General features: G+C 38.4%; 4 protein-coding genes across 5 annotated transcripts; 2 read left to right on the plus strand and 2 right to left on the minus strand.

Moving 5' to 3' along the window:
• Positions 1–295: 295 nt before the first annotated feature.
• LOC140798760 (histone H4) lies at positions 296–1,076 on the minus strand. Of its 2 annotated transcripts, none has more exons than XM_073152791.1 (2): positions 981–1,076; positions 296–894 (listed from the first exon to the last, which is right to left on the minus strand). In XM_073152791.1, exon 2 carries the CDS (start codon positions 851–853, stop codon positions 542–544), a length of 312 nt encoding a protein of 103 aa, XP_073008892.1. In that variant the 5' UTR covers positions 854–894; positions 981–1,076; the 3' UTR covers positions 296–541. The 2 variants fall into 2 exon arrangements, with proteins under 2 accessions (XP_073008892.1, XP_073008893.1); XM_073152792.1 differs by having other exon boundaries at positions 296–910; positions 981–1,015.
• Positions 1,077–1,510: 434 nt separating this feature from the next.
• On the minus strand, positions 1,511–6,607 carry LOC140798759 (glucuronokinase 1-like). The gene is made up of 6 exons (XM_073152790.1): positions 6,220–6,607; positions 4,935–5,084; positions 4,220–4,408; positions 3,923–4,039; positions 3,049–3,209; positions 1,511–1,895 (listed from the first exon to the last, which is right to left on the minus strand). Exons 1-6 carry the CDS (start codon positions 6,505–6,507, stop codon positions 1,649–1,651), a joined length of 1,152 nt encoding a protein of 383 aa, XP_073008891.1. The 5' UTR covers positions 6,508–6,607; the 3' UTR covers positions 1,511–1,648.
• A 1,993-nt stretch (positions 6,608–8,600) lies between these two features.
• LOC140799085 (protein NETWORKED 2A-like) lies at positions 8,601–11,756 on the plus strand. Its single transcript, XM_073153228.1, has 2 exons — positions 8,601–8,798; positions 9,144–11,756. The coding sequence occupies exons 1-2, from the start codon at positions 8,705–8,707 to the stop codon at positions 11,654–11,656; spliced, it is 2,607 nt and encodes an 868-aa protein (XP_073009329.1). The 5' UTR covers positions 8,601–8,704; the 3' UTR covers positions 11,657–11,756.
• Positions 11,757–13,337: 1,581 nt separating this feature from the next.
• LOC140798998 (uncharacterized) lies at positions 13,338–14,444 on the plus strand. Its single transcript, XM_073153093.1, has 3 exons — positions 13,338–13,586; positions 13,697–13,852; positions 14,099–14,444. The coding sequence occupies exons 1-3, from the start codon at positions 13,338–13,340 to the stop codon at positions 14,342–14,344; spliced, it is 651 nt and encodes a 216-aa protein (XP_073009194.1). The 3' UTR covers positions 14,345–14,444.
• Positions 14,445–17,069: the final 2,625 nt, after the last annotated feature.

Raw genomic sequence — 17,069 nt, forward strand, 5'->3', positions numbered from 1 at the left:
GATCACGGAATCTACCCACCACCTAAATGATAACGAGGCAATGAAATGTGGCAGTTTCAGTGGATTCTTTTTTTTCTTTTTGATGATCATTGGGATTGCAGAAGTCGAGCTTAAAAATAAAAAAAAAACTTCGCATTGTCGTGTCAGAATTTAAGAATAATATGTATTTTTATTGATCACTATACCCGTAAGCTATAGATTACTTTTACACGACAAACAAAACAACAGAATCCAAATAATGTAAATAATATTTAAAAAAAAAATAAAAAATCATTAAATACCAACTCAATGTCTATATGCGAATGCGATGTTTACTTTTTTAAAAGATTTTAATTGAACGGCTTTTCACTCTTGGGGCCATTTCTAGCTCATACAATTTCCGCCAACTCCAAGTCGCAGGTGAAAACAACACTAGATTATCTTAGAAGGGACAAAATTAACACTTAAAGCCACACCACAACCATCGCCGATTTCTCTCTTTTGGTTTTTTTTCCCCCGTTTTTCTTTTCTTGACAGCAAGACTTTTGCAGGAGGGAGGAGCTTAGCCGCCGAACCCGTAGAGCGTCCTCCCCTGACGCTTGAGGGCGTAGACGACGTCCATGGCGGTGACGGTCTTGCGGCGCGCGTGCTCGGTGTAGGTGACGGCGTCGCGGATCACGTTCTCCAGGAAGATCTTGAGCACGCCGCGCGTCTCCTCGTAGATCAAGCCGCTGATACGCTTCACCCCTCCCCTCCTCGCCAGCCGCCGGATCGCCGGCTTCGTAATCCCCTGGATGTTGTCGCGGAGGACCTTCCGGTGCCGCTTCGCGCCACCCTTCCCGAGACCCTTGCCTCCCTTGCCGCGGCCCGACATCGCCTCCTTCTCTGCGGATCAAACGAGGAAAAGGACGACACCTGCAGCAGTGGAGATCTGCGTAAGAGATGATTAGAAACGAGTGGAACCCTAGAGACGGGGCTGATGAGTGATGACGCCTTACTACCTTGGATTGGGAAATTGGAGAGATTTGATAGAGGTAGCAAGATTGGGGACGATTTAGAGGTATTTATAAGAGTGGGAGTGAGGAGGAGGAGCGATCGGACCAGGTGCATCTGCCGTTGGTTCTGAAGAGATGGACGGCTCTTAGTGGGTCGAGTGGAGATGCCTCGGATTGGTGACGGGGCACTAAGCGGTGTCGGAGAGGGTTTTGATGTGTTTCGGTGGGTGTCCTGAAATTTTGAACCTCCGCGCGACAATTTTCGAAACTTTATTCTCAAATTTGCCGGAAGTCGCTTAGTATGAACAAAAGCTTGTATAAAGGCGAGATCGTAGAGTTAGGATTTCTTTTATAAAAAAAATTATTTCACATATAAATCAAATTATAATTTTGTATTTAGAATTTAAAAAAATTATCTCTCGTAGTCTCGTGTCATCCATATATCTCATTCTACAAATAAGAAAATTCGTTTAATTCTCTCACCTATTTTTTTCATCTATTGCCTGATATAATTATGGATACAATACACAACAGCCTTGATGGTATAGAAAATAAATTAATAACTCCACATCTCGTGGAGTTCTCCACAAGAGATAACAACAAGAGTAACAGGATTGAGCATCTACAATTTTATGAGCTAGATAATGTTTTCAGGTCCTCATTAGTCTACAATCTTATGAGCTAGATAATGTTTTCAGGTCCTCATTAGTCAGAAGAGAAGGAACAACGGCGATCTGTCGTATAGAAAAACCAGCCTCATGGCAGGCATCCTCGAGGAGCTTAGCTTGAGCAGGGCCCTCAGGGCAAAAGGCAAGAACAGCTCCTCCACTGCCGGTAAACTTGGACGCAGCGCCGACGCTCCTGGCCACCTCAACCATCTTTATGTTTAGAGAACCAAGGACATCATCCCCAAACATCCGTCTGGCCAAGAAAGAAAAATATGAACAGAAATGTACGAGCATTTGCTAGTAAAACAATTAGTTCATACTGAGGAAAAAAAGCAAAAACAAAGTAGCTGCATAATATGCCAAGCATAAAAACATAGAGGACTTGTAAAAAGAAGAATAAAAAGAAATTTGTGTTCATTCTACTGAAAACTGATGTGATTGTAGATTTATGACCACTGACATGTATCATGCTGGCAAGATGCAGGCATCCTATATGAAGACCAGCAGGGCATGATATTCCATATTTGATGCCAAATTTTGCTACTAACTACAAATTGACTTCATAAGTACATGGATTTGTAACACCAAGTATGAACAATAAAGATAGATGTCGGACATCTCATAATCATAATACAGATTATTCTGCAAGACTACAACATTTAAGGTGAAACTTGAAGGAATTCCCCTACAAGTGAATGTGGCATGATAAACTTATAAAAAGAAACGGATCTGCCATAGTACAGAATAAGCACATGCATTTGGCATCACCTTAGACGGCCTACATAAAAAGAGCTGCCCTAGTTAAGCAACCTCATAAATATAAGAACCAGAGCATATGATTGATGCAAGTACCATTAAACGATTAGATAATTTATTTTACCCTTAATCCCTAGCATGCAGTATATTTGGAATCGTTAAATCGATGGAACTCGTGCCTTGGAATTCTAGTTTCACCAAATATGTTATTTGGAACTTTTAAGTGATGAAATTTCAATTGAATTTAATGGATTTGGATGAATTCTAGTGTATGTAATGAAATTTAATAATTTGATATCGAATTTGGATGGAGAACTCAATTGCCACTCAAGTTAATTTTTCCAAATCTCAAAACTAACCTTGGTTTATTACATTCTTATTGAAGCTCATGCATATAATAAAAAACAATGAACATAGTGAAATGAACTCCTATCTCATTCCAAAAAAATAAGATCAGATGAATTTCATTATTTTCTGTATGAAATCAATTGTGTTTCTAGAATTGGTTCCAAGACATACCCTTTAGAAAGAATTAGAGATGTGAAATTGAAATTTTTTGACTAGATAGCCCATACTTCAGAAGCAAAGAAAAGACAAAAAGGTAAAACAAGATCCTTATGATCTTTTGGAGTCAATCATTGTTCACTTGCCTTCGAAGGTTGAAGTTGCGGTTCATTAGCTTTGCTAGTTCTGCATAATTTTTTTCCAATATAACCTTCTGACCCTCCAATGCTAGCTGAGCCACTTCTTCCATTGACGATATTACACATTTATCACCATCTAGCCAGCGCTGCCGGACAGAGCTGTGAACCTACATATTAGGTAGATGAGAAAAGCAATTAGTCATAAACATAACCCATATCCTAGCAAAAGTATAGCTTCATGTAAACAGCACACTGTACCGGGGATTTCACTCTTTGCGGTGGTTAAGGCTTGCAAAAAGTGCCACACTAGAACAGGTTCTAAGTCATCGAAATAGCATCTCCAAGACTGTTTATGTTCAATCATTTCAAGACCGTGAATTGCTGAGTGCAAAGACTGCAACTCTTTTAATTTTCCCTTAATATTACAGTAGGCTAAACACCAATGGGTCACTATCTTGACGAAGACATGTATCTAATGCATATATGTTAGATAACCGGTTGATTCAAAAACACACGTGTTAGATAATGAACTAGCAATGTACATCATACTTTTAATACATCTCTTTATATGCAACCACATACATCGCACATGGACAAATAAAAGATTCGGTCCTCTACACCGCACAAAAATAGATAACAGAAAAATAAAAAATTAATTGGGCTAAATGAGATTGAACTCCAGACCTCTAGAAAACTACTCTTAAAACTATATTAAATAACCAGTTGACCTAAAAACTTAAACTATTAGGTAAAAAACCAACAATGTAGATTGTACATTTAATAATAACAGATATCATGACTTATAGATTTGATAGAAGGAACACTTTACTTTCTCTATCAAGAAAGAAACATTTATAAATATTAAATACGTAAGACCAACCTTCCCAGAATCGCTTGGATTCTCAGCATATATGAGATGGAGAGGAGGAAGAAGAGTGATATCCATTTGTCGATACATGCCATGCCCCAATTTATCCATATACTCATTGCTAAAATCCTGAAAGCCAACCTTAAAAGGAATGGTTAGTTACCCTTATTCACAGTGGGGCAGTAAGAATACAGGAAGTTGTATCTTCTGAGCAAACAAAAATGAACACAAAAACCATAAATAAATTTATTTAGTATGTGTGATGAAAATGACTCATCTTTAAAATCTTCAGTGTTTAATGTTCCATACCATGTAAACAAGGCCTCCATAGACCTGCGCTACTCTATCTTGGAGACCAGCAACAATACCAAGTTCCTTTTCTGCACTAAGAATCAGGTTGGGCCTGATTTCAACTTTTATAAGGTGTCGAACATCATAGAAATCAAGGAGGCAGTTTAACGCAGCACAAACGATAGCACTGGAACCAGACAGCCCTGTCTGAAAGTTTCAAGAGAGCATGAACCTTTAATCATAAACATATAGTATGCATGTTTCAATAGCAAACTACTTGTGCTTTCTTAGACAGTGCAAAGCTCAAATCTTGAATAAATATTCCTTCAACCAACTTGATGAAGAAATATTTCAATTTTCAACAAATTAATATATTAAAAGAAATATAAATGCACCACGCCAAGATTGAAAAGCAAAAAAGGATGACAATTGGCCAAAATGTGATTCTATTATTGCCAAAATATTGTTTATATACATTGACATAACAGAAAAGAAACAATCATGCAAATTTAAATATTCAGGAAAAGAAAATTTACTAGTTCTATAATTTATGCTCTTGAACTTTAAATAGCTTATGATTGCCACTGGTACTCTCAGCAAGAGATATGCAGAGTCAAAGTTGTGCATAAGGAAGTAGATATTGAGTACCGCACAAAAGAAAAAACATCATATGGTGCCTGCCAAAAGGTATAAGAGTATTTTAGAACAATATATTAGAGGTCCAAAGCTTCACCTGCCGAGGTATATTAGTATCATATGATAAGGTGAAGTTTCCCGCTTTTAACTCGATTTTATTTTCTGTACAGTGCTTGTAGAAAACCTTACAGATTGCCATTAGCAAGCGAACACCTCCATAATATCCTTCACTTTGCAAACGATTAACCTAAGAAATTACGATCATAACCATATGTCAGACCTGGAATAAGAGTGATGACTCTACACAGCAATCATCAGAACAAGCAAAATTATTCACATAAAACAAATAAAAAAACTACAGAAATAAAATATTATTTATTATACTATCTTACATTAAAATAAGCAAACATATAAAGTTCCATTTTCTAGCATGTTTCTTTATTATAAACTTAAAAATAGGAAAGGAAAAATGACTTTTAATTCCACTGACGGTCTAAAGCTCACAATCTTGCTCATATAAAGTATAACTAACATGAAATATGAGTTGAAGTATCAGTTATCTTCACTCTTCAGGACTCTTTCTATTCTCTGTCCATCTCTACTCACAGCTAGGAGTTTGATAAATTTCTTTACCACACAAATATGTACAAATTATAAAGCTACCAAACTTTCATTCTTTGTTCATAAACTGCCTGTTTATAAATGCTCATTTATATAAAATCATAGATGTACAAACTTCTAATTCTTACTAGCCACCACATAGTATGCATATTCCAGAAGTAAGAAAAAATAACTCCTTTTTTGCATTATATTAGCTAACTCTGTTCTTCCCCTGAATTTTTATTCCCTCTCTGAGGGAGTTCTTCCCCTGAATTTTTTCCCCCGCTCTGAGGGAGTTCTTCCCCTGTTAAAGGTCCAATTTTATTAGCAAATAGCTTCTGACAAATCCTCTTCACCTGACGCTCAAACTTTTGCTTGTCAATTATCTTTCATCCAAAATTGGAGATATTACGTAATAAGATTTCCTATATCTTGATCTACCAAAAATTTCATTTTTCTAATCTGCAAATGTATCAGAGAATCGACCAAATCATAAAACAGCATTTCACGTGAAATTACATGATCAGAAAATAAAATTAAATGGAAAAAAAGTCTAACTTCAGCAAACAAAAAATTATGTTATGTTCACATTCCATATATTTTTGTAGTCCAAAAGACGAAACAACGAGAATTCAGCATCAAGACTCAACATCTCGGCTTCCAACTAATCTCCAAAGCGAAGAAATAAATAGATCCCACAAAATGCAGTATAATTCAACTGAATAACACAAACGATAAATCAAAAGATCGGAAATAAGATAGAAGCACAGAGAGACGATAACCAGCTGGTGGATCGAATCGAACGCGACGAGATCATGCTTGGGGTGCGGCTGGATCACGAGATCCCTCGACGGCTGGAGCTTGACGGAGGCCCAGAAGTTCTCGATCAAGAATGAGATTGCCTTCCCGAAGTAGACATCGCTAGGGTTCCCGAGAAGCCCCGCCCTCGCGTACGCTCTCCTCTCCACCACCACCGCCTTCTCCTCCTCCTTCATTTCCATCTCCGCCGTTACCTTACTCCTCTTCGGCGCACGCGATCCGTCGCCACCGTCACCGTGAGCTCCTCCCATCTCTACCCTCCCAAAGAGCTTATATATCTCCCGCTTGGCAATGGGACCCACTTTGCCTTCTAAAGAAAAAAAAAAGTAGAAGATAGAAGCTAATTAAATTACAATTTCGGGCTTCAACTGCATCAGAAAAGGCATGCGAATGCGACAAAGTACACGTCAGAGTGAGGGCGTGAGCGAGGTGGCATAGCGGATGACCTGGACGGCATAGATTTCTCCACGTGTTGAAATCTTAACTTGCCGGTCCATACAAATGCCCGTCTAACCTAGGACAACGATTTTCCGGGTCCACGAGGCAGATCCGATAGTCATTAATGGATCGGATTTTCTGCTTCCAGATTGGTTGGAAACTACTATAGCAGGAAGTTGGCAGCTCTTCATTGGCTACGTCACTGGATGTATCAAGTTCCTGCGGCTGAGAGTGCAGAGAACTTGCTTCAATTAAATTAAGGGGAAGAGTCGTTAGTGTTTGCTTTAAAAAATAATAATAATAATAATTTAACCCCATCCACTTGGGATAGTGCTGATGCACCAACCTTATCCTCTCCAATTAGATACGGTTTCCTTACTGTGATGCCAGAGCAGCATCAAGAATGAAATAAATATATTTGCTTCCGGATATGCAAGAGCACAACAATCATATGCAAAATGCTTTGAGAAAATCTTCAACGTCTAGTATTGGAAATTGTCATTCTTAATGCTTCTAAACATTATCTGTTTTAAACAATGGTGGGACAAACTTCTAAAGGAAAAAGATAAAAATGACAAGTGATGCACAAGATTCCCGCCTAGGGTTTGAAATGATCATCATGGGTTGGGCTGAGTTTGGGTTAGATTTTTCAAGTCGATCGAACTTAAATAATTGTTTATGACTTGACACATCAATTACTTAGATCGATAGAATTCAAGACAACTAGAACATTATAGCCCCTTATAGTCTATTAACTCATGAGATGTTAGGATTAGGCCGAGTATAATGGGCCTAACATAATAGGCTGAATTTTAAAATATATATAATATCTCATCAACCGAGCATAATAAGCCTCTATAAAGATATTTTAATTATCTTTCATATAAACATATTTACATATTGGTATTGAATTTACTAAATATTCAAGACTAAAAAATCATAGGAATAAATATGCATAATGGGTCAAGCCATAAATGGGCATAGCTAATTGAGCTTTTGAGGAGGGCAAAGGCTTAGTTTGTACTGCTCATTACTATCTTGTGTTCGGGTTGGGCTGAACTGAAACCTATGCAAGTTTGGATTGACCCGATGACCATCTCTAAATGAAAGATATACACCGTTGCAATTCATATACAAAATTCATTTTAATATACTTGGCTTTTTTTTGGGTATGAACACAATAAAAGGATGTCAAGATTTTGGATTTAATACACAAACGACATGTAGCGATTTCAGGGTTGACATAAAAGATGTTTGAACAGCCCTCAAATGCATTCCAAACATTTTCATACTCATCGGTTTGGGATTCAGTCAAAATGGTCTCATGTGAGTCAGTTTGGGTGTACCATTGAATACATGCAAACACATTAATTACACGCATCCTATAATTTTACTTGCACTCGCTCAAATTCTAGAACTCTTTGTATTCTCAGCCGTGGACATCAAAACTATAAGACACACCTGATCAATATATTATCATATATCCAAAATCTTTCGAATTGTTACTCAAGATCAACCCACGCTATGTAATCTCGCCCTCATTTATGAGGATCCATATCCACACACACACAGAAAAATGTCGATCAAATTTGATTATACCAATGTAATTAGTCTACAAGATCAAGCCCACGACCTTATCCCATTTGGGTTCAATCAAATTGATGGTTGATTGAGCTACAACTGATGGCCAATTTGATCCATCTCAAGTGAAACAGAGACAGAGTTGCAATATCCATAGCCGTTCCCGGCCACTCCTATTCGCGCGCTCCTCCCACACGTTAATCCTCGTCTTGCGGGAAAATCCCCGTCCTCTCACACCAATTGCCTTATAATCCCTACACCTAAAATTACCAAACCCTGTCATGGTAATCTCCTCTTCCTCCTCTTCCTCCTCTTCCAACTCCCCTTATTCCCTCTCTAATGGGGCTAAAGGGTTAGGAGTTGGAGAGGAAGAGAGAGACGCAGTGAAACGAGAGGGGGGGAAGGAGGAAGACGACCACGACGACAAAGATGCTGCAGAGAGCTGCAAGCAATGCTTACTCATGGTGGTGGGCTAGCCACATCAGGACCAAGCAGTCGAAATGGCTGGATAACAACCTCGAAGGTTAATAGTTTATATTGTTTGATTTGTTCAACATGGAATGGAATGAATAAGATGCAACAGCATTATGATTCTTCTAAAGATGGCTGTTTCTTAGATATCCAATGTGAATGTGAAATGCTTGGAGGAAAATCTTGTTCCTTAGTAGAACTTTTATAACTTCTTTGATAGGTGTTACTCCTGTCAATATATAAAACTCTTTAGGTCTTTACCTAATGTTGCTTGTCAAGTTCCTATATCTTCATTAGTATGATGCATAAATATATTTTTGAGTGCATTGGGTCATGTTTGTTAACTACTTTTGATAATGGCTTTAAGCTAGTATTAAAAAAAAAGATTTGTTGGCAGAGATGGAGGAGAAGGTGAAATCCATGATCAAGCTCATAGAAGAGGATGCTGACAGCTTTGCTAAGAAGGCGGAATTGTACTTCAGGCGGAGACCGGAGTTGATAAACTTTGTCGAAGAGGCATACAGATCTTACAGAGCATTGGCCGATAGGTATGACAGGATATCAGGAGAGCTACACAAAGCCAACCACACCATAGCAACTGCATTCCCTGACCAAGTTCAGTTTGCAATGCAAGACGAGGAAGAAGATGGCTCTCCAAAAGCAATAACATCAATTACTCCCGGAAAGTTTCATACCGCAGAATTCTCACAGTTGAGCTTAAAAAATGAGAGCAGCGAAACAAGCCTTCCCTTGAGGAAGGCACACAGAAAGATCAGCTCTCAGATCAGCAAGGAGAAGGCACAGGAAGAGATTGACAGGCTGCAGAAGGAAATTTTAGTGCTGCAAACTGAGAAGGAATTCGTAAAGAGCTCTTACGAAAGCGGCTTAGCTAAATACTGGGACATTGAGAGGCAGGTAACTGAGAAGCAAGAAGACATTTGTCTACTGCAAGATGCCTTCAGTGCCAGCACGGTCATCGAAGACGATGAAGCTCGAGCCCTGATGGCTGCAAGAGCGATCAAATCTTGCGAGGATACTTTGGTTAACTTGCAGGAGCAACAAAAGAAATCATCAGAAGAGGCAAGAATAGAGTCAGAAAGAATCAAGGATGCTAAGCAGAAGCTAAAGGTTCTCAAGGGCGAGTCTGATAGATCTCACATGGAAAATGAGATTTCTGATCACAATGTAGAGTCAAGTTCTAACACGACAAATGAGAAGGGGAATGATTTTGGTCTGAAAGAAGATAGATTGGAACTACAATCTATATGTCAAAAGGTCAAGGAGCACTTTGAATTGAGCTCTGAGACAACAGTGATAGAATTAGCAGAGAAGATTGATGAGGTAGTAGATAAGGTCATCAACTTAGAGCTCACAGTTTCTTCACAGAATGCACAGATAAAGAGACTGAGGTCTGAAACAGATGAGGTCCAAAAGTCCCTGCGCAACTTGGAGGAAGACAAGATTGCTTTGATTGGTGACTCTGCTGTGTTAACTAAAAGATTAACTCAAGCAGAAGAGGAGTTGCAAAGAATTCAACATCTTGATAAGTGTGTGCAAGATGACAAAGGCACACTTCAAGCACATTTAGCTGAAGCATGCTATAGCCTTAATGATCTCTCGGAGAAATTGCAGTCCCCAACGCACCCAAACCAAGAAGATTCATCCCAAGATCCAATAGACAACATTATCAAAGCAGAGGCTCAGAAGAATCAGACAGTTCCTAAGGTCGGAACTCTTTCAGAACTGCTTCAAGAGGAATCAAGACAAGAACGCAACGTTGACGAGATGGAATCATCTGAGATATGCAACAATACCAGTAGTGAGGCACAAACAAAGCTCGAAGAGATTGATTATAATGCACGGTGGCGGCAGTTGTTGCTAAATGGATTGGAAGGCAGAGAAAAGATCTTATTAGCAGAGTACACATCCATATTGCGAAATTACAAGGATACAAAGAAAATGCTTTCAGAAATTGAGAAGAAGAACCAAGAATATCACTCTGAGACAATGACACAGGTGAAGGAACTGAAAAGTGTCAATGCCATGAAAGACAAGGAGATTAAATCTCTAAGGAAGATACTTAGTTCTTTGCAGGCCACTGTTAATCTAAATGTACCTCAAAACTCAAAATCTGAAGAGCTCGTACAGGCAGAAGAAGAGATCAAGCTAAGCCAAGTCAAAGAACTGCATGCCACTTCACCCATAGAGGAAAAATTCAGAGCAGACATTGACACAGTACTGGACGAAAACTTGGACTTCTGGTTGAGGTTCAGCACATCATACCACCAAATTCAGAATTTTCAAACAACATTTAAGGATCTAGAAGCTCAAATGGAGAAGCTGAAGGATTTCAAAACGCAGGAGGGCAGTGTCTCTTCTGTGGCCAGTGGAGAGCATACAGGAAAAGAGGAATCAACCTCAGCTGAGAAGAAGCTTAAAGAATTGAACACTGAGCTCCAAGTTTGGCTTGAAAAGAATGTGATTCTGAAACAAGAATTGCAGAGCAGGTTCTCATCAATGTGCAGTATACAAGAGGAGATATCAAATGTGTCAAAGATGAGTGAAAGTGAGGTGCAGTTCACTCCTTATCAGGCTGCCAAATTCCAGGGAGAGGTTCTCAACATGCAGCAAGAGAACAACAAAGTTGCAAAAGAGCTGCAAGCAGGATTGGATCATGTGAGAGGCCTGCAAGTGGAGGTTGGAAAGGCTCTGAAGCTCCACGAGAAGTTCGAATTGTCTGGATCGAGGGGTCAGCACCACCACTTCAGGTATTTATCAACCAAGACTCGCGTACCGCTGCGGACTTTCTTGTTCGGCACAAAGCCTAAGAAGCCATCGATATTTTCATGCATGAATCCAGCACTGCAGAAACAATACAGTGATCTAAAAACTACTGGACTTCATAGATGAGGCTAGTTAGATTCTGGGTCATTGTCTAATGTCTTCAATTGTATGCCAAACAGATTTCCTTGGAATCTAGCATTCTAACTTCTGTTTACTTTGCACAAAATACTTCGGGTAATCAGACTTATACATGAGATCATGCTGACAATGGTTAAGACTTAAGACCTATTGATTGCTAGAACACTTGTTGATCAGTCATGGGAAAAAGAAGGGAAATATATAAAAGGCCTTTTTAAGGAGATTTCAAGTATTAAAAAAAAAAAAACAAGACAAGTGTTGATTGCTAGATATCTCTAGCTGCTCAAATTTATTCTCATTCAACTTTAGGAAGTTTGACAATCATTCTTGTATTAATGATTAGGCATTTATGCTTGTTAGTCCCTAAGTTTGCCACCTCAACGCTCCTGTTCTAAATTTGCTTCATGGATTCCTCTCTTTTACTTCATGAGGCAAGTGGTTCGAGCCTCTTTATCCTGTGCAGTCAAATGGAAGTTGAGAATGTACACATCCCTATTTAGGTGCTCGAATGTTTTTTTTTAGATATGGCTTAAAAATTTTAGTAGTGATAGCTCAAATATACCATTATCCGACCAAATAACCAGCACCTTCTCCTGCCCCCCACCCCACCCCCCCCAGCTCCCATGTTTGAGGTGGTCCTTTTTCTTCTAGCAACACCCCGGACATATTATTACTATTTGCTAATCACACCTTACTTAATGGTTAAATAAGAAACCTACCATGTTTATACTACTCTAAAAAAAGCTAAACTAACCAAATGCAACTAATTTACTTGCACAATACCATTTAAACATAGAGTATTATATGCAAAAATTATTTTAAAGAACGATGCGAATCGGGTCAGAGATCGGATCACATCAAAGAGAGATTGGGCTCAATGTATTGAGTCTAATTATCTCATCTACTTATTTACTTTAATTAGAGTCTTATTAGGTTAAAATTTATTAGTTAACTAATTTAGCTATGCGCAATTTTTAAAAAATATTCAAAGGATAAAATAGAATATAATTAATATTGAGTTAAGTTAAATTTATTTAACTTATAGTCCTTATCTTTTACTGTAGTCGTTAAATCGTCCTTATCTTTTTAAAAATATATTTAGTTAGAGACTCTAATTCTACCTTCACTTTATAGTCATTATCACATCCAGCAGCCACTTTATCCTACTGCCGTCCACCACTGCCCTTGTCGTCCTCCACCCTCCGACAACCGTCGCAACGTTGGATATTTAGTATTCTGCCTCGTTTTGCTCTACTATTTTAATTATATCTTTCCATCATTGATATGAAATCAAAGTCATTATAACCCTATCTCGTGAGTTCTCTATACCTAAATTTTTATAATTATCCTACGGACGGATCATTTCAAATATGATCTATAACGAAGAAAAAGCTAAGTCTCATACTCTCATCGGTAATTTTCCTCTCCTTTTGAACTCTCTTGAGTAATGTCAACCGAGGTGCTCAACCATAGATTCGGATCCTCCTTGCCAGCTCACAGAATCCAAATATGGGGCCCGCTTGGTTGACAAAAGACCCAGCTCTCGCTGCACACGTGTCAATTTGTTGGCTCTTTTACCTCCCTGGCTCACACCTTTTCGGCCCCCAAAAATTGCCATAAAATCCCCCCTCCACCCTCCGCTCCCCCTCACCACTCCAAAAGCTTCGCAATGTTCCACCACTCCTCCTCCTCCTCCTCATACGAAGAGCCTCTGTTTGACCTCCCGTTAAACTACTCCGCCATTCCACTAACAGTGCCCAACAGCCCTAGTAATGGCTACGCCTCGTTCCGCTCTCTCTGCTTCTCCTCCTCCCTTCCATCCTCCCTCCACTTTCCCAACCCCTCCTCCTCTTGCGAGTACACTGGACCCAACTCCGCTTCTCCCATGAGGCGTGTCTCGAGCACCGGCGACCTCCAGGTACTAAAAAATAGCTCCTTTTGACTTGCCCGTGTCCCAAAATCCCATTTTGATCCGTGCATCGCTGAGAAGATCGAACCTTTGGCTCCATTTGTCTAATCTGGAAACAGGGGATCAACGGGTTGGTGGCTTCCGGCGAGAGTTGTATCCTGGAAAGAGGAGCAGTCGCCGGAAGGGTCGGGCGTTACAGCGCGGAGGAGAGGAAGGAGAGGATCGAGAGGTATCGCTGCAAGCGCCGCCAAAGGAACTTCCACAAGAAAATCACTGTACGTATCTAAATTGTTACTTAAACCCGGGAACTTATGCAGCCTCTAATACTGCACGTGCACAGAGAATAGAATGGACTTCTCATCGTATCATAATATTAAAAAGTAAGAGAATAAAAAAAAGTTATTGAGTTCTAAACGTACATATCAATAATATATATTATTCTTTTTAATGGGTATAAGCTCGAATTATAGTTTACATTAGACGTTTATAATTAGATAAATTACTGGTGTTCTCCTTCGTAGTATGCATGCAGGAAGACATTGGCGGATAGCCGCCCGAGAGTGAGGGGAAGATTTGCGAGGAATGGAGAAGCAGAGGTCGTGGAGAATAGCCATAATTATGAATGTCGTAGTTATAACGGTATTCTTGAAGACAATGAAGAATGGTGGAGGCCAATGGAGGCTCCATTGGTGACAGACGAGGAAGAAGAGTTCTACAACTCTGAAGGTATCTGGGCCAACTTTGCTGATGTCTTCTCCCAAAGTTAGAGAGAGAGAGAGAGAGAGTAGTGCTCAAACTAGTAGTAGCAGCAGCAGGCGAGAGAGGATTGGAATTGCCTTCTTCCTAGTTTCTTCCATATAATGCTTAAGTGGCTGTTACTATTCTATTTTAGTACCCAATCCAAGCTCTTCTTTATAATCTTTTTGAAGTGGGTGTCTTTGAAAAACTAAATTTCCTTTGTCGATGGAAGAAGGTGTGTTTGAATTGAGTTGCTCAATTGCTTGGTGGGTGCAAATATAGTAAACTAATAATTTTCATTCTCCTTTATATATCAAAACGGATAAATTTGGTCCGATTTTAACTTACACTTTCATAGTATAAACTTAAGCATCTAACTCTCTATCCCTATTATTATCAAATCAGACTATACTATTATAGGGGTAATTAAGTTTTTTTTAACATACTCTTTAACTGTTGACTAACTATTATAATTTAGTCCAGGCCAATTAAATAATTAAATTTAAAATACATTGATTTAAGTTAAAATTAGGCTAAATCGTAGGACTATAGGAGCAGACTATAAATTAACCGTATAAAAAAAACTCACTTTAGTGGTTATATATTCAAGTAATATAAGTAGACAAGATTCCTTGGTCAAAGGAGAGAGGAAAAAGGGTCAGGGGATTGCCATATAATGAGGCTTTTGGAATATTTTTGCTAGCTACGCTGGGACAAATTATAGTGATCACTTCACCACTCTATAGGCTAAGATACTTAATTTATTTAGTTAATTATTCTGGTTCCTTCATGATAACTCACTCCCTAATATTAGGAATTTAGCTTTGCATGATTATATTCGAATATAGCTTTGATGCATATATAAAATCTACTTAAAAATTATTTATCACATGGATGAACAGTTACAACTTGTAACACTAGGATGCAATAGAGTGATTGAGCTTAATTAAAAAGGAAGATGAATTTTAATAAATAGAATATTTTCAAAAATCTTGCTAGATATCTTATCATTTCTTCTAAAAGTAGTCCAGTCTTTTACAAGAAAAATATCTAATTAATACTCTAATTACCATCATATAACACCCTAATATTACGGTCCCCAAGAAAAAGGTAATCATATTTTCTAAAATTACCAAAGTACTCTTGCTGGCTTAGAGAAAAACATTGGATGAGACTTAGAACAAATCATAAGAAATGCTAGGCTAATTTATAGTAGTGCCAAATTGGACAGAAAGGCTAGCATCTGGATTTCTACAAAACTATATATAAATTCAATCGTGGAAAAGATAAAAGAATAATAATATATATGAAGGCTAGCTATATATCTCCTTTCCAGTTAAAATATAGAAGGGGACTGATGCCTATTGCACTACCAAACTATACTCTAAACTATCTCTTCGCCAAGGACAACTGCTACATTAGATCTTATTCATCCATTCCACATGTAGGCCAATCAAAAGAACTAAGTACACTTGCTTTAGAAGGCTATAGAAGGGGAATAGCAAACCCTAGAGAAATATCTCACTACTTACTCTTTGGAATCTCACTTTAGTCTTTAGGCAAAGTCTGCATGCTCTTGTCGGCCTGTAACAGAGGCCATCTTTCATGGCAGTGCCCAACTATATACACTGTAGATGGTTCAAGTTGTAGTTCTCATCATTAGGTTTTCGACGTGCCGGCGCAGGCGATGAAGCATCGGAAATGCCACAAGTTGTCCATCATCTTTTTCTCGCCCTTTCGGTAGATCTTACACCAAGTTGCAGGAGTGGCAAAGTAGGTTGAGAAGGAAGATGGTATGTATATATATCCTAAGTAAGCTACAGTATAATGACAACAATTCAGTTTTAAACACAAGAACTCGATGAATATTTTCAAATCACTCAGCTCTATCAATCAATATAAAGAAGAAGGAAAAAATGGTGTAAAAATATTACTAAACATAAAACTTCAAGTACCTCAACCTTGAACAGAGTAAGTAATAAGCAAGCTAATGTGAGTTTTTCTATGAAAAATTCTAGTGAGTCTGAGTCAACTGGGCCAAGTCTTGACTTGATTCGACGAATTTTTTATACAGTAGATGAGAGGATCAGAGGAGTTTATAAGATGAGGTGTTTATTAGTGTTTAACTAAATTAAGAAGGTGGAGTCCGCAAACTAAAATAATTCTTGTCATAAAGCAGAATGAGCTATGCAATGCATGAATTATTAATGCCATAATAATTAATTACAGCTTCTAAGCCCATAAATGAAGCCCAACAGAAGCCCATCTTCTTTCGGCCTAAGTTTTTTTTATAGCCACTATATTACGCTTTAATGGGCTTAGAAAAAGAAGACGCAGTAGGTAGTATGATCTGAAGTTTGAAATGACTAGACTGACTGACTCTGAGGTTTATAAATCCTCAAGTGGGTCAAGAACTCAAAAGAAAGAATTCGGAGACATCAACCAGGCAGGGCCGCAGGTGGCCTTTATTTCCTCATCAGATTAAAGGCTCTTATGTTTAATAAGGGGAACTAATTTGCACAAGAGACCCTGGCGATTTAGCATTTCAAACACCCTCTCATCTTTATTATTTTCAAATAGCACCCCCACGGCTTTTGTACATTGTTGTTGCGCTAGAAATATATTATTTATTAAATTTAAGTTATCAGAGAACGATTATATTTTAAATGACAGATAGATCTAGCGGAATTTGAACACAAACTTTGCTATGATATTTTGTTTATGCACTGAAGTTATTTTCGTTTTCAGATGATA

Source organism: Typha latifolia, chromosome 12 (genome assembly GCF_019914945.1).
Source record: "Typha latifolia isolate L0001 chromosome 12, TyphaL0001v2, whole genome shotgun sequence".
Classification (NCBI taxonomy): Eukaryota; Viridiplantae; Streptophyta; class Magnoliopsida; order Poales; family Typhaceae; genus Typha; species Typha latifolia.